Genomic DNA, 17231 nt, shown 5'->3' with positions numbered 1-17231 from the left:
TCAGGACAGGGAGTTGGGATGGGAGTGCAGGGTCTGGGTGGGAGTTAGAGGGTGGGAGGGGCCTCAGGACTGAGGCCTAGGAGGGAGAAAGGGACTTAGGGCGTGGGAGGGGGCTCAGGGTTGGGGCAGAAGGTCGGGGTGCAGGGCAATGGGTGGCTCAGTGCGACCGGCACTGCCCCATGTTCACCTTCAGGCACTGCCCCTGCAGCTCCCATTGGCTGGAACCCCAGCCAATGGGAGCTGCAGGGGCAAAGCCTGCAGGCAAGGGCAGCACGGCCTAGACCGGGGAACGGCAGCCTGCGGAGCCGCCTCCTCTGGCCAGGCAGGGACGGACAAAGTGCCGGGGCTATAGTGCCCAGAGCCCACGGCCCACGACTACGGGGCTGCTGGAAAGACCTGCACTTCGGCAGGCCAGAGATCGCTTTGCAGGGCCCCCTGGCCCAGGGCCCTTGCTACAGCCCTGGCACACCATCCGGCCCTGCCTGCCGCGGGAACGGGCGTGGGGCACCAGGTCATTCCAGCCCCGCGTGGGGGCATCAAGACTCTGGGCTCCAACTTGCCAGGGCGGATCCAATTAAGCAGGTGCTGGGAAGGAGGTTCCAAGCCAGCGTGTGTGTGTGTGTGTGTGTGTGTGTGTGTGTGCGCGCGCACGCACATGGGTGTGTATGCATGCATATGGAAGTGTGTGTGCACACATAAGCATTCGTATGCATGCATGTGTGCGTGCGCGTGTGTGCGTGTGTGTGTGCACGTGTCCGCGTGCAGGCGTGTGGGCGTGTGTGTGTGCACATGTCCGCGTGCGCGTGCATGCATGTGTGCGAGTGTGCCCGAGCATGTGCATGTGTGCACGCGCAGTTGTGTGCACGGATGCATGTGTGTGCGCAACCCTGCCCAGTGCAATGGGCCTCAGAGGCCAGGTCAAGTGACTTGGGTTCATGGGGCTAGAAATAGCAGCGCAGACATTCCAGTGTGGGCTGGAGCCAGGGTGGGTGCGAGGCTAATAGCCTCGGGGTGAGCCCTGCCAGTACCCGCCAGCGCCCCGGGCTCCCTGCACCCGGCCTTGCTTTGCAGCGGGGGTGGGCAAAGGCCGTTGGCAGGGGGTGTCTTGCCCTGGGCATGCCTGGGCGGGAGCGCGGGGGCAGGAGACAATCGGCCTGGGATCCCTGGTCAGCCCGGCTGGGAATGCGGCTGCTAGTGCCAGGGGCCCGCCAGCCTGGGCAGGGCCACCTCGGTGCCACCCTCATGCTGGCAGCGCCCGTCTCCTGCCCTGGGGCTCCGGGAGGCGCTGCCCGGCCGGGGGAGCGCAGCCGGGGGAGGAGCTCCCCAGCCCCGCGCGGCTCCTAAGCGCGCACCGTGCCCTGAAATACGATTCCCGTCCTACGCCCGCCCGGGACGGGCGCTGGCTCCGCCGCTCGCTCCTCGCAGGCAGCCCGGCCCGGGCCCGGCACCATGATCTGCGGCCGCAGGAAGAAAACTCTCCCGGAGCCGCCGCAGCTCGGCTCGCAGGACGGCGGCGCCCGGCGCCTGGTCAGACCCCTCAGGAAAATGGGTGAGCGCCCCTGGGCCCGATCCTGCCGAGCGCCCCTGGGCCCGATCCTGCCGAGCGCCCCTGGGCCCGATCCTGCTCGCCGGGGGGTGGCTCCAGCACCCTGGGCCAGGCGCGCGGGTGGGGGAGTTTCAGATACAGCCCGGTCCGGGGGATCCGGATCGGCCCGGGGCCCGAAGCTACGAGGATGGGCGCGGGGCTCGGTTCGGGGTCGCTGCGCGCCAACGCGCCCTCCTCACACTGCGCCCCCGAGCCAGGCCCGCCCCCTGCCCCAGCCCCGGGGGCGGCCTCCCCTGCCCAGCGCCCGGCCCGGCCGACCCGCGAGGGCTGTGCGGGGTCTGGGGCGCTGGGTACAGAACCGGTCTCTGGCCCCGGCTGCCGCCAGGAGCCTTCCCTGGGCCACCGAGCAGGCGGGTGGGGGGCTGCCCCCCAGGGCTCGCGGCCAGACCGGGGGAGCTGCCCCCGGGGTAGGAGCAGGTGCCCCGAAGGTGACTAGCTGCCCCTGGCTGGCTCGGCTGCACTGTGACCCCCTCCCGTGTCGGTGGGACCCCTGGAGCGCCGGAGCTGAGCCCCCCTCCAGAGCTGGGGCCAGGGCACAATGGAGCCTGCTCCTAGCCGGACTTGGGGGCGCTGTGAGGGCTCGGGCTGGGGGGCTCTGGCAGGGCCCTGCAGTGAATCGGTGCTGGCCCCAGCCTGGGACGTTGCGGGGTCCACACCCCCAGCGGGGCCGAGGTCCTGCCGCATCTGCCAGGTCCCCCCTTTGCTCCCCCCGGCTGGGCCGCGCCCCGGGCTCCCTTCCCAGCGCACAGACCCCGAGGGCAGGTCCTGGGGACGTGGCCGGGTGGGCAGCCAGGCTTGCGAGGCCTTGGCCCCTCGGCGGGGGGTAGGCGGGGTCCCTCGCCAGCTTTGCCTTCAGCAGCGAGGGGGTTAACGTGCTGGCGACCTCGGAGGAAAGGTGAGGCCGCCCGAGCTTCCTTCCAGGGGAAAGCACAACAGCTGCCTGGCCCGCTCGGCAGGGAGCCGGGAACCCGGGCCCACGGCAAATCCCCCGGCGCGCCCCCGTGCACCCCGCCGGGCTCCAAGCCGCCCAGCCCCGCCGCCGGCCCAGCCCCATGGCGCCCTGGTGTCCCCCCCCCCCCGTGCCCCGCAGCTTCTGAGCCGGCCCAGCCCCCGGGTGCCCTGGGATCCCTCCCCCCCAGGGGCTGGGCCGGCTGAGGAGCTGCGGGGATACCAGGGGATACCAGTGTGACGTGGGGGGGGCTGTCTGCTTTGTAACCGGCGTTCCCACCTGGCTGTGTCGCTCTGTGGTTCCCGCTGACCCCCCACGTGTGTATTGGCCTTAGACACCCCGTCCCAGCCTGGGCCGGTAACAACCCTGGTCCCAGAGACCGACCAGGAGAGGGGGGGTGGGGACGGTCCCCAGGCTGGGGGTCACGGGGAGCTGAGCTGGTCTCACTGGGCTGGGGGAGGGAGGATGCCTTGGACCAAGGAAGGGGGGCGCCCCTCCCCCAGAGGACTAAGGCTGCTCTGTCTGCGCTGACACCGACCCTGCGCCGCGTCCGAGAAGCAGGAAACCCTCCTCTGCTGCTGGCGGAGTCGCGTCTGGCTGCGGAGGGGGAGCAGGGTCGGGCCCCCGACACGTCGTCAGTTCTCACCCCCCAGAGACTGAGCTGAGCAGGGTCACTCGGCCTGGGGACGTTTGGGCCCCGCCGGGTAGCTCCCATCCCGGCCGACAAGGGGCCGGCTCCTGCAGGACGCCGCCATGGCAGGGCCCGGTAAAGGGGTGAGCCAGCGTCACAGCCGATGATTTACCCTGGCCCAATCCCCCCCCCCCCTTCTGTCTCTGGGACCAGGGTTGTTACCGGCCCAGGCTGGGACGGGGTGTCTAAGGCCAATACACACGTGGGGGGTCAGCGGGAACCACAGAGCGACACAGCCAGGTGGGAACGCCGGTTACAAAGCAGACAGCCCCCCCCATGTCACACTGGTATCCCCTGGTATTCCCGCAGCTCCTGAGCCGGCCCAGTCCCCAGCACCCTGGTGTCCCCGGCCCCACAGCTCCTGAGCCGGCCCAGTCCCCAGCACCCTGGTGTCCCCGGCCCCACAGCTCCTGAGCCGGCCCAGCCCCCGGGCACCCTGTTGTCCCCGGCCCCACAGATCCTGAGCCGGCCCAGCCCCCGGGCACCCTGTTGTCCCCGGCCCCACAGCTCCTGAGCCGGCCCAGTCCCCAGCACCCTGGTGTCCCCGGCCCCACAGCTCCTGAGCCGGCCCAGTCCCCAGCACCCTGGTGTCCCCAGCCCCACAGCTCCTGAGCCGGCCCAGCCCCCGGCGCCCTGGTATCCCCAGCCCCACAGCTCCTGAGTTGCCCTGTGGCAGGATTCGGCCTGGCCCCAGCAGTGCTCGGGGGGCGGACCCCGGCTGGGAGCTGGGCCGGGTCCTTCACTGGGGCAGGCAGGCCCAGGGGTCCCCGCAGCCCAGGAGAGACCCAGCCGGGGGCTGCTCTGGGCCAGCTGGAGCCAGCTCCCTTTGTGCTCTGGGCCAGAGGTGGGCGTTGGGTGCTGCGAGGTGGGACCCGCCCAGCCTCCAGGACCAGCCAATCAGGGCCGCAGACACAGCTGGGATTTAACACCAGACCCGCCAGCTCCCCTCGTTTGCGAGCCAGGCCTGGGTCTGGCCCGGAACAGGAGGGTTCCCAGCCCACCAGGGAGCCGGGCCCGGAGCTCTGCCCCTTGCACCCCCTTTCCCTCCTGATGAGCTCTGGCGCTGCCCGCCCTGCTCAGCGTGGGGGCTCCTGCCGGTCCCTGCCTCTCCCCCGGCATCCGGCGGGGAGCCTGGGCAGCCCCACAGGGTGGCAGGGCCCCCGGGCGGGTGTTACCGGGCCCAGCGCTGCAGCGCCCTGGTACCGGGGTGGGTCTGGCTGCCACCCCACAGGGGGCAGGGGGCCCGGTTCAGGCGGATGGGGCTGGGCCGAATGCCTGTGAGGCCATCAGACCCAGGTGTCCCACGACCGGCAGGCGCTGCCCACGTGTACTGGGCTGGAGCTGCTCACGGGGACCCCAGGGCTCCTTGACACTGTGCGTGTGGCTGTGCGTGTGCGTGTGCGCATGGGGCTGTGCGTGCAGCTGTGCATGTGCGCGCATGGCTGTGTGTGTGCCTGTGACTGTGGCTGTGCGCATGGCTGTGTGGCTGTGCATGCGGCGTCTGTGCACGTGGCTGTGCGTGTGGCTGTGTGCGTGCATGTAGCTGTGTGTGTGTGCACATGGCTGTGTGTGTGTGTGTGCGTGTGGCTGTGTGCGTGGCTGTGTGTGTGTGTGTGTGTGCACATGGCTGTGTGTGTGTGTGTGCGTGTGGCTGTGTGCGTGGCTGTGTGTGTGTGTGTGTGTGTGCACATGGCTGTGTGTGTGTGCGTGTGGCTGTGTGCGTGGCTGTGTGTGTGTGTGTGTGCACATGGCTGTGTGTGTGCATGCGGCTGTGTGCGTAGCTGTGTGCGTGTGTGCGTGTGGCTGTGCGTGTGTGTGTGCGGCTGTGCATATGCGTGCATGGCAGTGTGGCTGTGCATGTGGCTGTGCGTGCGTGTGTGTGTGCGGCTGTGCATATGCGTGCATGGCAGTGTGGCTGTGCATGTGGCTGTGCGTGCGGCTGCGCGCGCGGCTGTGTGGCTGTGCGTGTATGCCTGTGGCTGTGTGGCTGTGTGTGTGTGCATGCGGCTGTGCGTGTGTGCGCGTGGCTGTGTGTGTGTGCGTGCGGCAGTGCGTGTGTGCGCGTGGCTGTGCGTGTGTGCGCGTGGCTGTGCGTGTGTGCGCGTGGCTGTGTGTGTGTGCGTGCGGCTGTGCACGAGTGAGCCCGGGGCTCTGTGCGGGATGGGCTGGAGCCCCGGCTCTCATAGCCCAGGGCAGGCGGCGGGTTCGCCTCGGGGGAAGGTGGCTGGAGGAGTCCAGTTTTGGCAGCAGTCAGGTCGGGGAGCCCCCCCATCTCCCCAGGAACTGGCCCCTTGCCCAGCCCCAGCCAGGAGCGCTGGGATCACTTTGCTGTGCAGGAGCGGAGCCGGGGGCGAGGGGGGATGGGCTGCATTGCTGGGTGCCCCCCGGAGCGGCCCGGCAAGCGGCACGTAACCCCCAGCCTGCAGGGCCCTGGGCCGGGTGGCTCTGGGATGGATCGCAGGGCGCGCCCAGGTTTTCTCTGCTTTCCCCAGCCTGGCAGGGGGGCTGGGCTCCAGTGGGAGGGCTGAGGACCCGGCCCTGCGGGGTTGCAGGGGGGGACGGGCGGGTGATGGTGCAGCTGGAGGGAGCCCATGACAAGGGCCGTGACGGTCGGGGGAGGGGATCCCCGTTCCTTGGTTCTCCCAGCCCAGCTGGCCACGGCCCCGCCCCCGGGGCTCCCCCCACCCTAGTGCAATCGCGCCCGTTGCCGTGGGCAGCGTTTCACGCCCACGTTGCACTGGTGTAAGCGGTGCCCTGTGATCTCCCAGCTCCGGGCCGTGAAGCAGGAGGGGGCTCCGGGGCCTGCGTGGGGCTGTGCCGTGGGCAGATGACGGGGAGCAGGGACACGGGGTTCCCATGTGCCCTGGCTGGGTCAGTCGGAGTCACTGCAAGGCCTCCAGACGCGCCCCAGGGCACGGAGCTCTGGCTGTCCCCGCGGGGAGGCCCGGGCGGGCGGCGGGGGGAGAGGCGCTGGGGTTCTGCGGGCAGGCGTTCGGCGCGGCTCTGGGTGCTGCGGGGCCGGGAAGGTGCCGGTCTCTGGGGTCTGAGCTGCCCCGGCCCCTCGACCGCAGCGTGTTCAGCACCGTGAGCCGCTGGCCGGGCGGCTCCCTCCCCCAGCGCTGCTTGTCAGAGCAAAGGGCAGCGAGGCCTGGTGCGTGGCTGCACGTGGGGCCCTCCGGCCAACAGGCTGCGGCCGTGGCACCAGGGGGAGGCGGCTGGAGCCAGCCCTGTGCTGGGAGGCTCCCGGGCCTGCTGCGTGGGACTCGCGGAGCCGGAGTTTGTCTGAGGCCCTGGCTACAGGGTCCCCCTTGGCCTGGAACCGGGGGCGCTGGAGCCGCATGGGGCCGGTGGCAGCAGGATGGCCGGCCTGTCTGTGCCCCTGCCAGGTGAGTCCTGCCCCTCAGGCTGCTGCCGGCTCTGCCTGGGCGGAGGGGCTGGAGGGGCGTCGCAGCCCCGCTGAGCCGGGCGAAACCTGCAGCGATCTCGGCAGGGAGTGCCGACCCTGGGCCGGATCCCCAGCACTGGGGCTGGGGCGGGTTCAGCAGGGTCAGGCTGGTGCTTGGTGGGATGCTGCGGGCAAGCAGGGCGTGGATGGTGCGTGATGTGCCCTGAGCCAGGCACCCCGGGGGCAGGGCTGGTGCCGTGTGTAGATGGCGCGAGGCCCCGGAGGCAGGGCTGGTGTCGTGTGTAGATGGCGCGAGGCCCCGGAGGCAGGGCTGGTGCCGTGCGTGGATGGCGCGGGGCCCCGTGGGCAGGGCTGGTGCCGTGCGTGGATGGCGCGTGGCCCCGTGGGCAGGGCTGGTGCCGTGCGTGGATGGCGCGTGGCCCCGGAGGCAGGGCTGGTGTCGTGTGTGGATGGCGCGTGGCCCCGGGGGCAGGGCTGGCACTGGGGCTGGGGCGGGTTCAGCAGGGTCAGGCTGGTGCTTGGTGGGATGCTGCGGGCAAGCAGGGCGTGGATGGTGCGTGATGTGCCCTGAGCCAGGCACCCCGGAGGCAGGGCTGGTGTCGTGTGTAGATGGCGCGAGGCCCCGGAGGCAGGGCTGGTGTCGAGTGTGGATGGCACAGAGCCCCGGGGGAAGGGCTGGTGCCGTGCGTGGATGGCGCGTGGCCCCGGAGGCAGGGCTGGTGTCGTGTGTGGATGGCGCATGGCCCCGGGGGCAGGGCTGGTGCCGTATGTGGATGGGGCGTGGCCCCGTGGGCAGGGCTGGTGCCGTGCGTGGATGGCACGGAGCCCCGGGGGCAGGGTTGGGGCCGTGCGTGGATGGTGCATGGCCCTGGGGGGCAGGGCTGGTGCCGTGTGTGGATGGCGCGGAGCCCCGTGGGCAGAGCTGGTGCCGTGCGTGGATGGCAAGGGGCCCCGGGGGCAGGGCTGGTGCCGTGCGTGGATGGCAAGGGGCCCCGGGGGCAGGGCTGGTGCCGTGCGTGGATGGCGCGGGGCCCCGTGGGCAGGGCTGGTGCCGTGCGTGGATGGCGCGTGGCCCTGTGGGCAGGGCTGGTGCCGTGCGTGGATGGCGCGGGGCCCCGTGGGCAGGGCTGGTGCCGTGCATGGATGGCGCAGGGCCCCGTGGGCAGGGCTGGTGCCGTGCGTGTATGGCGCGGGGTCCCGGGGGCAGGGCTGGTGCCGTATGTGGATGGGGCGTGGCCCCGTGGGCAGGGCTGGTGCCGTGCGTGGATGGCGCGTGGCCCCGGGGGCAGGGCTGGTGCCGTGCGTGGATGGCGCGGGGCCCCGGGGGCAGGGCTGGTGGCGTGCGTGGATGGCACGGGGCCCCGGGGGCAGGGCTGGTGCCGTATGTGGATGGCGCGGAGCCCCGTGGGCAGAGCTGGTGCCGTGCGTGGATGGCGCGGGGCCCCGTGGGCAGGGCTGTTGCCGTACGTGGATGGCGTGGGGCCCCGTGGGCAGGGCTGGTGCCGTGCGTGGATGGCGCGGGGTCCCGTGGGCAGGGCTGGTGCCGTGCGTGGATGGCAAGGGGCCCCGGGGGCAGGGCTGGTGCTGTGCGTGGATGGCGCGTGGCCCCGTGGGCAGGGCTGGTGCCGTGCGTGGATGGCGCGGGGCCCCGTGGGCAGGGCTGGTGCCGTGCGTGGATGGCGCAGGGCCCCGTGGGCAGGGCTGGTGCCGTGCGTGGATGGCAAGGGGCCCCGGGGGCAGGGCTGGTGCCGTGCGTGGATGGCGCGGGGTCCCGTGGGCAGGGCTGGTGCCGTGCGTGGATGGCGCGGGGTCCCGTGGGCAGGGCTGGTGCCGTGCATGGATGGCGCGGGGCCCCGTGGGCAGGGCTGGTGCCGTGCGTGGATGGCGCGGGGCCCCGTGGGCAGGGCTGGTGCCGTGCGTGGATGGCGCGTGGCCCCGGGGGCAGGGCTGGTGCCGTGCGTGGATGGCGCGGGGCCCCGTGGGCAGGGCTGGTGCCGTGCGTGGATGGCGCGGGGCCCCGTGGGCAGGGCTGGTGCCGTGCGTGGATGGCACGGGGCCCCGGGGGCAGGGCCGGTGCCGTGCGTGGATGGCGCGGGGTCCCGTGGGCAGGGCTGGTGCCGTGCGTGGATGGCGCGGGGCCCCGTGGGCAGGGCTGGTGCCGTGCGTGGATGGCGTGGGGCCCCGTGGGCAGGGCTGGTGCCGTGCGTGGATGGCGCGGGGCCCCGGGGGCAGGGCCGGTGCCGTGCGTGGATGGCGCGGGGCCCCGTGGGCAGGGCTGGTGCCGTGCGTGGATGGCGCGGGGCCCCGTGGGCAGGGCTGGTGCCGTGCGTGGATGGCGCGGGGCCCCGGGGTCTCGCATTGAACTAATGCAAAGCTCGTGCATTTCACTCACATTCCCCACGCTAGGAGCCTCGTGGCCTAGTCTGGGAAGCTGCCGTCCCCTCTGTACCGGGGCGTAGCCACGGGTGGGCCTGAGAGGGCCGTAGCCCACCCACTGTGCATGTAGGCCGGCTCCTGTGGGGCTTTCCCTGCTTTCGCCAGGGAGCGGGCTCAGGGCTTCCTCCCCCTTCCCTCCTGTCCCGCCCCTCATTCCTGCCTGAAGTCGGGGCGCACCCAAGTGAGCCCTTCTGGCTACGCCCCTGCTCCCTGCATTCCCTCTGCAGTCTCCGCTGGCTTTTGCTTTTTGCTTCTCCAATGCTGCCGCCACCTGTCTACTGGGCCATTCGACTTCTGCTGCGTTCCACCCCAGAGGTGGCTGCTTTCTAATGATGCGAGAGGCTCCCCGGAGCCCAGAGTGGCTCTCTGTGCTTGTAGCTCCTGCCTGCCGGGGGTGCGACCCGGAGCAGGGCGGCAGGTTTTCGAAGGCGTTTGTCGGGGGGGGGAGGGGATTCGTGAACCCAAACCTTGGGGCAGAAAGGGGCGAGTGAGCGAGCGGGCCCCGCAATGGCTGTGGGCCTGGTGCTTCCCCCCCTCCAGTGACAGGGAGCCCCGGAGGCCAGTCCACACCCGGAGCCAGGCAGAGCCGAGTGTGGAGGCATGGCCGGGCCGGGCCGCTCTGCGTTCTGCGCGGTCTCGCTCTGGCGGGGCCGGACGCTGGCCCCGCGATGGGCCTGGTGAGCTGGGCTTGGCGTTCCTGGCCTGCGGGGCGAGCGCGCCGGAGGGGGTGCCTGGTCCAGTAGCGGGGGTGGCAGCAGCCAGCGTGGGGCCAGTCCCGTGGCTGTGGCTAGCACCCGGCCCCGTTAGCGCCGAGCGTGGCCCGTGAGCCCGGGCGCTCGAGGGGTGCGCCGCCCTGCAGCCGCACGCGGGCTGGTGCTCTCGGGGCGCGGCGGGGGGGCCACGTGTCCGTTGTCGGGCCGGGCGAGGGGCTGGGTTCCGTCCTACGCAGGTTTGCAGGCGGGGTCCGTGGCCCCTCAGCCCCTCACGCCCCACTGCTCCGGCGGCCGGGCTTGCTCGGGGCGCTGGAGCCGGGCTGCACTGCCTGGGGGAGGGGAGCTCCGTGCCACGGGGTGAAGGCAGGGCAGTTCGGGCTCAGGCGGCTCTGTGAGCGCCCGGGCGCCGCGCCAGGGAAGGGGCCAGCCCAGGGTGTGCGCTCAGGCCCGGCCAGTCCCCGCTGAGGACGGAATTCCTGCCCGAGGGCGGGTCGCGGGGCTGGGAAGGAATGTGGCTCCGGGGTTAATCGCAGGCCTCCCTGCCCTGCACAGCCTGCTCCGGCGCGGTGCTCTGGCTCCCTGGGCTCTGTGTCTGACCCGGGGTCCCCCGGCTAACGCAGCGGGGCCCCGGGGTCACTTGGCCCGAACAGTCGAAACACGGGCGGCCAGAGCCAGTCTGTCTGGACACTCCAAGCGCCCGCCCTCCGGCACTCGGCACAGCCTGGGGGCACCGGCCCTGTGGGACTCTGACCCCCCCCCCGGCACCGGCCCTGTGGGACGCGGGGCTCTGCCCCCCCCCCGGCACCGGCCCTGTGGGACACGGGGCTCTGCCCCCCCCCCCGGCACCGGCCCTGTGGGACACGGGACTCTGCCCCCCCCCCCCGGCACCGGCCCTGTGGGACACGGGACTCTGCCCCCCCCCCGGCACCGGCCCTGTGGGACACGGGGCTCTGCCCCCCCCCCGGCACCGGCCCTGTGGGACACGGGGCTCTGCCCCCCCCCCGGCACCGGCCCTGTGGGACACGGGGCTCTGCCCCCCCCCCGGCACCGGCCCTGTGGGACGCGGGACTCTGACCCCCCCCCGGCACCGGCCCTGTGGGACACGGGGCTCTGCCCCCCCCCCCCCGGCACCGGCCCTGTGGGACACGGGACTCTGACCCCCCCCCCCGGCACCGGCCCTGTGGGACACGGGACTCTGACCCCCCCCCCCCCGGCACCGGCCCTGTGGGACACGGGGCTCTGACCCCCCCCCCAGAGGACTAAGGAAGGGGGGTGCCCCTCCCCCAGAGGACTAAGGCTGCTCTGTCTGTGCTGACACCGACCCTGCGCCGCGTCCGAGAAGCAGGAAACCCTCCTCTGCTGCTGGCGGAGTCGCATCTGGCTGCGGAGGGGGAGCAGGGTCGGCCCCCCCCGACACATCACGCCCCTGTGGGAGGTGGGGCTCTGACCCCCCGGGGGCTCCAGCGGGGCTGGGGAGCCAGGCACACGAGGGGGCACGGGCTGGAACGTGCCTCTTTGCCATGTCTCGTTGGCATCGCGGTGCCCACGTCCCGGAGCGCTCAGCTCCCAGCCCCAGGGACGCAGGCGCCGCTGCCCTCGCTCCTCCCCCGCCGGTGCCCGCGTCTCCCAGCGAGTCGGTGGCGGAGCCAGGACCAGAGCCAGGCGTACTGGGCCCCGCTCCTGTGCGAGGCGGTGGCGGCACCGGCCTGTGGCAGTGCTCTGTGGCTGGCCTGCCCCGACGGCCACTGGCCCATGCGGGGTCGCTGCCACGTGGGGCCCGGGGAGGGCGCCAGGCGCCAGTCAGGAATCACGGGAAAGTCCGTCATGTGGCAAAGCACGGCCCGGCTGTGTGAGATCAACCCCCACCCCTGCCCCGCCAGCCTGTGGGGCGGAGAAATCTCCCCACGGCCGCCGTGCGGTGACATGGGCTGAGTGCCAGGCTGGCCCGGGCACAACCCCACGGTGCCGGGCTGACGCTGCCCCTCGGGGTCCTGGCCTGATGGAACACGGGGCTACATGCAGCCTCTTGTGCAACGCACCAGGCCAGCCCGGGCACGTGCCCTGGGATCACACACACGGAGCTAATTGAACAAGTGCCCACAGGATGCAGTGTGGCTAATTAAAGCCTAACGAGGCCTGTTTATGAGCTGAGCCTAACGACTGCGTGATTACAACTGCCCTGCTGCTTCCGGCGCCCAGGGAGGCTTTCCGGGGGCATTTCCCGGGCGGGGCGGCTGGAGCAGGCGCCTGGCGAGCCCAGAGGGGAAATGCGGCAGGTGCTGGGCGGGTTCCCGGGATGAGACCCCAGACTACACCCCCCCGAAGGGCAGATTGACAGCTCCCGGCAGCCTGCTGATTGGCCCGTGCTCCTTATTTAAGCCTGGACAGTGGCCTGGGAGCTTGGCTAAGCACCAGTCTTCCACCCGCGCCTGCCTGAGCCCCAGTCCAGCCTGGGAACGGTCGCTGGCTCTGGCCCCTGACCCTGCTCTAGCCTCTAGCACCTGCTCTGGTCCCTGCCTGCGGCGCGTGCTGCCTCGTGGCTGCCTCTGCCTTGAGGGTGCCAACCCAGCTGTGACCACTAGGTCTGACTGCCTTGCGGGTCCATGTTCACTGGGCTCTGTCCCAAGCCCCTGGGCCAGGGCTCAGAACTGTGGTCTCAGAGTGGGAGACAGCGTCTGGGGCGGGCCCGTGTCATGGTCCAAGTGCCAAGGCAGGGGAGGTCAGGGCAGAAGCGGGGGAGCCGAGGGGGGGCTGGGAGTCCGGGCTGGGTCTGTCGCTGCCGCGCTGCACAGTCCCTGCCTGGGACTCCTGGGCCTTGCCCGGCCGTGGAGCGCGGACGTTAAATGTCGGTTACTGACCAGTCGATTAACCTCACGAATTCCTAGCGGCGCTGGCCCCGCTCCCGAAGAGCCCCCCGCCTTTCCGCGCTGCTGCTGGGCCACGAGGGGAGCCGGGGTAAAAGCAGCTCCCCGCACGGGCAGGCTCCCTGCTGGATATGGGGCGGGGGGGGGGTGGGGGCTGTCCACTCTGGGCGCTCACTGGGCGCTAGGCTTGGGCAGCAGGTGACCCCTACTGGCCTGCGTCTGTAGCACTGCCCAGCGGGGGGCGCCCCTGTCCCGGAGACCTTAGCCCAGCCGGTTCTGCCCGGAGCAGGGAAGGGGTCGGACAAGGGAAGGGTGTGGCTTGGGGAGGGGGCAGTTGGAGGGTGGGAAGCAGGGAGGAAGGAGACTGAGCCGAGTGCTGGGGGTTCAGGGGCCCCGGGGTCTAAGGCTGCCTGCCCTGACGCCTCGGTCCACATCGCGCCTACGCGGGGCCGTATCTCTGAGACGCAAGAAACCCTCCGTGTCCTACTGGCGGGCGGAGTCACGTCCTGCTGCGGTCGGGGGTGCAGGGTCGGGGGATCCCCTAGGCGCCGTCACGGGGCAGCAGCCCCTGTCGGGGGGGGGGGTCTCAGCTCCCGGACCCAGTGCGAGCTGGAACAGAGCCGGGCTGCCCGCCTGGCTCCTGACACGTTCAACGCAGCCGCAGTGGGGGCCGGTCCCGGACCCGGGTGAGCCAGGCTGCTACAAACTGGACCGGCAAGCGGGACGCGTGTCGCCTGTAGCATTCGCCGATGCGCTTTTGCTTAGCGGTTAATCGGCTGCTCTGCCATCCTAGCGGGGCGCTCCCCTCCCCCGCCGGGCGGCATGGGGGCAGCCCTACCATGGCAGCGCAGGGGTGGCCAGCAGAGACCGGTTTGACCCCAGCCCTGCAGAACCTACCAGCTGGCTCAGGGCAGGCTTGCTAGGGGCCCTTGGGGAACCAGCCTTGGGCGCCCAGCAGGAGATCCCGAGGGAAGGTTCCCCCTGCGCTGAGAACACCTGGGCTGTGGGTGCAGCACGTGGCAGCGTGGCCCCGAGCCCTTTCTAAAGCCCAGCCCAGGCAGGTTACCGGGGGCCCGGGGCCACAGGCGCCGTGTGACAGCAAGGCCCTTGTGACGGACCGGGCCGGGTCTGGGCACAGCCGAGGGCGTCCGCTCAGGGTGAATTGCTCAAAGTGGGGGCTCCTTACAGCCCCCCGACTGGTGACCTCTCCAAACAGGTCACACACCAGTCCCACCGAGCGCTTCAGCTGCCTGCCTGAAGCCTCCCAAGCAAAACCCCTCCGACACCCCAGCAATATCCGTGCCCCAGATGGCCCCGGGCCTCATACACCGGTGGGGGGGTCCTAGCACCCAATCCCACCTACCCCGAACAAGTTCTGTCCGGTTCCAAGAAACCAGCCACAGATCCCTGGTCAATTTACCCTCCGGACCTTACCCACAAATCACGCTGGGCCAATCCTTTAGCATCTAACAACTAAAGGTTTATTGCTACCAGAAAGAAAAGCCTGAGAGTGAGGTTATTAAAGTACAGTACGTTACATGCATCGAATCTCCCAGTTCTCAGTGCAGGCTCTAGCAGAGATGTTACAGCTGCTGGCTTAAGAGTCCTTGTTGCACATCCTAGGTCAGGATGGGTCCACAGGTCTTCCTGGCCCTTCGATCCCTGCACTGCTGCCTCTGAGATGAAGTGCTGAGCTGAGTCCCCAGATGGAGTCAGCCACTTGGCCTATTTATCCCTCCTTCCTGGTCTCTTCTTGGCTGCAGCAGGTCACCTGGCCAGCGGCCTATCCCTGTGTCCCTGCTGGCAGCCCTTAGGTGCCGGGCACCATTCCCGAGGTGTGTCCTTGGCCTACTGAGTGCCATTGTCCCACAGGGCCTCGCTAATTAGCATGTCCATAGGCCGGGCTCTGCCCAATGTTCAAACATGTTCAGAGTGATTTCCAGTCTCCACACAGAGTACAGATCCCTACCTCCACACACACATTGTACAGATCTCTGAAGAGCAGATACAGAATCAGAAGAAAGTAGCTTTTGTTTGACCCCTCCCATGGCCCCTTTGTACCACTTTGGGGGTGAGCACCCCCCCCCATGGGTGCAGCAGTGACCCGGCTGCTCCCCTCACAATCCAATAACGTGACAGCCCTGCCCTGTGGCCGTAAGTCGGCAAAGACAAGGCACCAGGCCGGGATACGCTCCCAGAGGGTCCTGGGATTTGTAACTGTTTTTACTTCCCATGCTCAGGCATGTTACAGGCAGAAACCCAGGTTTGCCTGCAGCGGGCACATTGCTGCCAACGTGGGCACCTTGCTGGCCCCATCACTGTACTATCCTCGCCCGTCACGGCCTTTCACGTCCTGCCCACCCCTGCCAGTGGGCAGCACAGTGCTCTATCCCCAGTATGCAGGAGGGAAACTGAGGCACGGCAAGGCTCAGAGACTTGCTTGGGTTCACATAGGAAGCCTGTGGGAGAGTGAAAAGTTGAATTCTGGTTTCCAGCATCCCCCTGATTGCTCTAAGCACTAGGCCATGCTTCTGCTCCGCAGCTCGCTCTCCATATGTTGATCCGTAAGCCTCACCGCTCATTGTGGGTTTAGCCTCCCCCACCTCCGGTAGCTGGGGAAACCTCATCCCCGTTGTCCATGGAACCCTTCTGCCAGGTGCAGCCACAGCTGCCAGGGCTGGGGTCGATATCGAGGGGTCCTCTCCACCCATCCATCCATCCCAGAACGGCTCTAGCCCCCACTCAGTAACCAGGGAAATACATCCCCCACCTGGGTGCCTCCGGGAGGCAACACCCCCCCCCCCCCCGGCAAGAGTCTGAGAGGAGAAAAACTTTTCATAAAAGGGGGGAGTAACTGGGAGTTAATTTGGGAGTCTCCCCCCCCCCCCCCGCAAGGCTCATGAACAAACCCCACGAGTGACAGTCCCACCCCAGGTAGGGCTGGGCAGTGTCTGTTCCCCTCCGGTTCATGGGCCCAGCCAATCGGAATGTCCCCGCCACTGCCCGGCCCTTCTTTGACCCCACCCCCAGTTGCTGCCCTTGGGTGGGGCAGAACCAGAGTTCAGAGGGGCAGCCGCAGAGGTCACCTGGGTGCAGGGTGGCGAAGAGGCATCTGGCTCCCCTGGTCACTCGCCAGCCGCCTGCTCGCTGTTCTCCGGCGCCGCCCTGCCGGCCGCTCGCGTCGCCTCTCTGGCACCGCCGCCCTGCCGGCCGCTCGCGACGCCTCTCTGGCACCGCCCTGCCGGCCGCTCGCATCGCCTCTCTGGCACCGCCACCCTGCCGGCCGCTCGCATCGCCTCTCTGGCACCGCCACCCTGCCGGCCGCTCGCATCGCCTCTCTGGCACCGCCACCCTGCCGGCCGCTCGCGACGCCTCTCTGGCACCGCCACCCTGCCGGCCGCTCGCGACGCCTCTCTGGCACCGCCACCCTGCCGGCCGCTCGCATCGCCTCTCTGGCACCACCACCTTGCCGGCCACTCGCGTCGCCTCTCTGGCACCACCACCCTGCCGGCCACTCGCATCGCCTCTCTGGCACCACCACCTTGCCGGCCACTCGCGTCGCCTCTCTGGCACCACCACCCTGCCGGCCACTCGCGTCGCCTCTCTGGCACCACCACCCTGCCGGCCACTCGCGTCGCCTCTCTGGCACCGCCACCCTGCCGGCCGCTCGCGTCGCCTCTCTGGCACCGCCACCCTGCCGGCCGCTCGCGTCGCCTCTCTGGCACCGCCGCCCTGCCGGCCGCTCGCGACGCCTCTCTGGCACGGCCACCCTGCCGGCCGCTCGTGTCGCCTCTCTGGCACCGCCACCCTGCCGGCCGCTCGTGTCGCCTCTCTGGCACCGCCGCCCTGCCGGCCGCTCGCATTGCCTCTCTGGCACCGCCACCCTGCCGGCCGCTCGCGACGCCTCTCTGGCACCGCCACCCTGCCGGCCACTCGCGTCGCCTCTCTGGCACCGCCACCCTGCCGGCCGCTCGCGTCGCCTCTCTGGCACCGCCGCCCTGCCGGCCGCTCGCGTCGCCTCTCTGGCACCGCCACCCTGCCGGCCGCTCGCGACGCCTCTCTGGCACCGCCCTGCCGGCTGCTCGTGTCGCCTCTCTGGCACCGCCCTGCCGGCTGCTCGCGTCGCCTCTCTGGCTCCGCCCTGCCGGCTGCTCGCGTCGCCTCTCTGGCACCGCCACCCTGCTGGCCGCTCGTGGCGCCTCTCTGGCACCGCCACCCTGCTGGCCGCTCGTGGCACCTCTCTGGCACCGCCCTGCTGGCCGTTCGTGGTACCTGTCTGGTGCCGCCCTGCTGGCTACTCATGTCGCCTCTCTGGCACCGCCCTGCTGGCTGCTCGTGGCACCTCTCTGGCACCGCCGCCCTGCTGGCCGCTCGTGGCACCTCTCTGGCACCGCCCTGCTGGCCGCTCGTGGCGCCTCTCTGGCACCGCCGCCCTGCTGGCCACTCGTGGCACCTCTCTGGCACCGCCCTGCTGGCCGCTCGTGGCGCCTCTCTGGCACCGCCCTGCTGGCCACTCGTGGCACCTCTCTGGCACCGCCCTGCCGGCCGCTCGTGGCACCTCTCTGG

General features: G+C 70.6%; 1 protein-coding gene across 2 annotated transcripts in view; it reads left to right on the top strand.

Annotated features, from left to right (window-relative positions):
- The first annotated feature begins 1093 nt into the window (after positions 1-1093).
- The window catches only part of PLCD3 (phospholipase C delta 3), a 46062-nt gene continuing 29924 nt past the window's right edge, over positions 1094-17231 (top strand). The window contains exon 1 of one of the 2 annotated variants that reach the window (XM_075911417.2): positions 1094-1549. In XM_075911417.2, the coding sequence (XP_075767532.2) occupies positions 1450-1549 (100 nt within the window). In that variant the 5' untranslated portion in view covers positions 1094-1449. Of the gene's footprint in view, positions 1550-6461; positions 6633-17231 lie in introns of those variants that run through there. The other variant, XM_075911418.2, reaches the window with a different exon arrangement.

The sequence above is a fragment of the Pelodiscus sinensis genome, chromosome 29, assembly GCF_052426305.1.
Source record: "Pelodiscus sinensis isolate ZL-2025 chromosome 29, ASM5242630v1, whole genome shotgun sequence".
Taxonomy (NCBI): domain Eukaryota; kingdom Metazoa; phylum Chordata; order Testudines; family Trionychidae; genus Pelodiscus; species Pelodiscus sinensis.
This window is presented reverse-complemented; position numbering and strand designations above follow the sequence as displayed.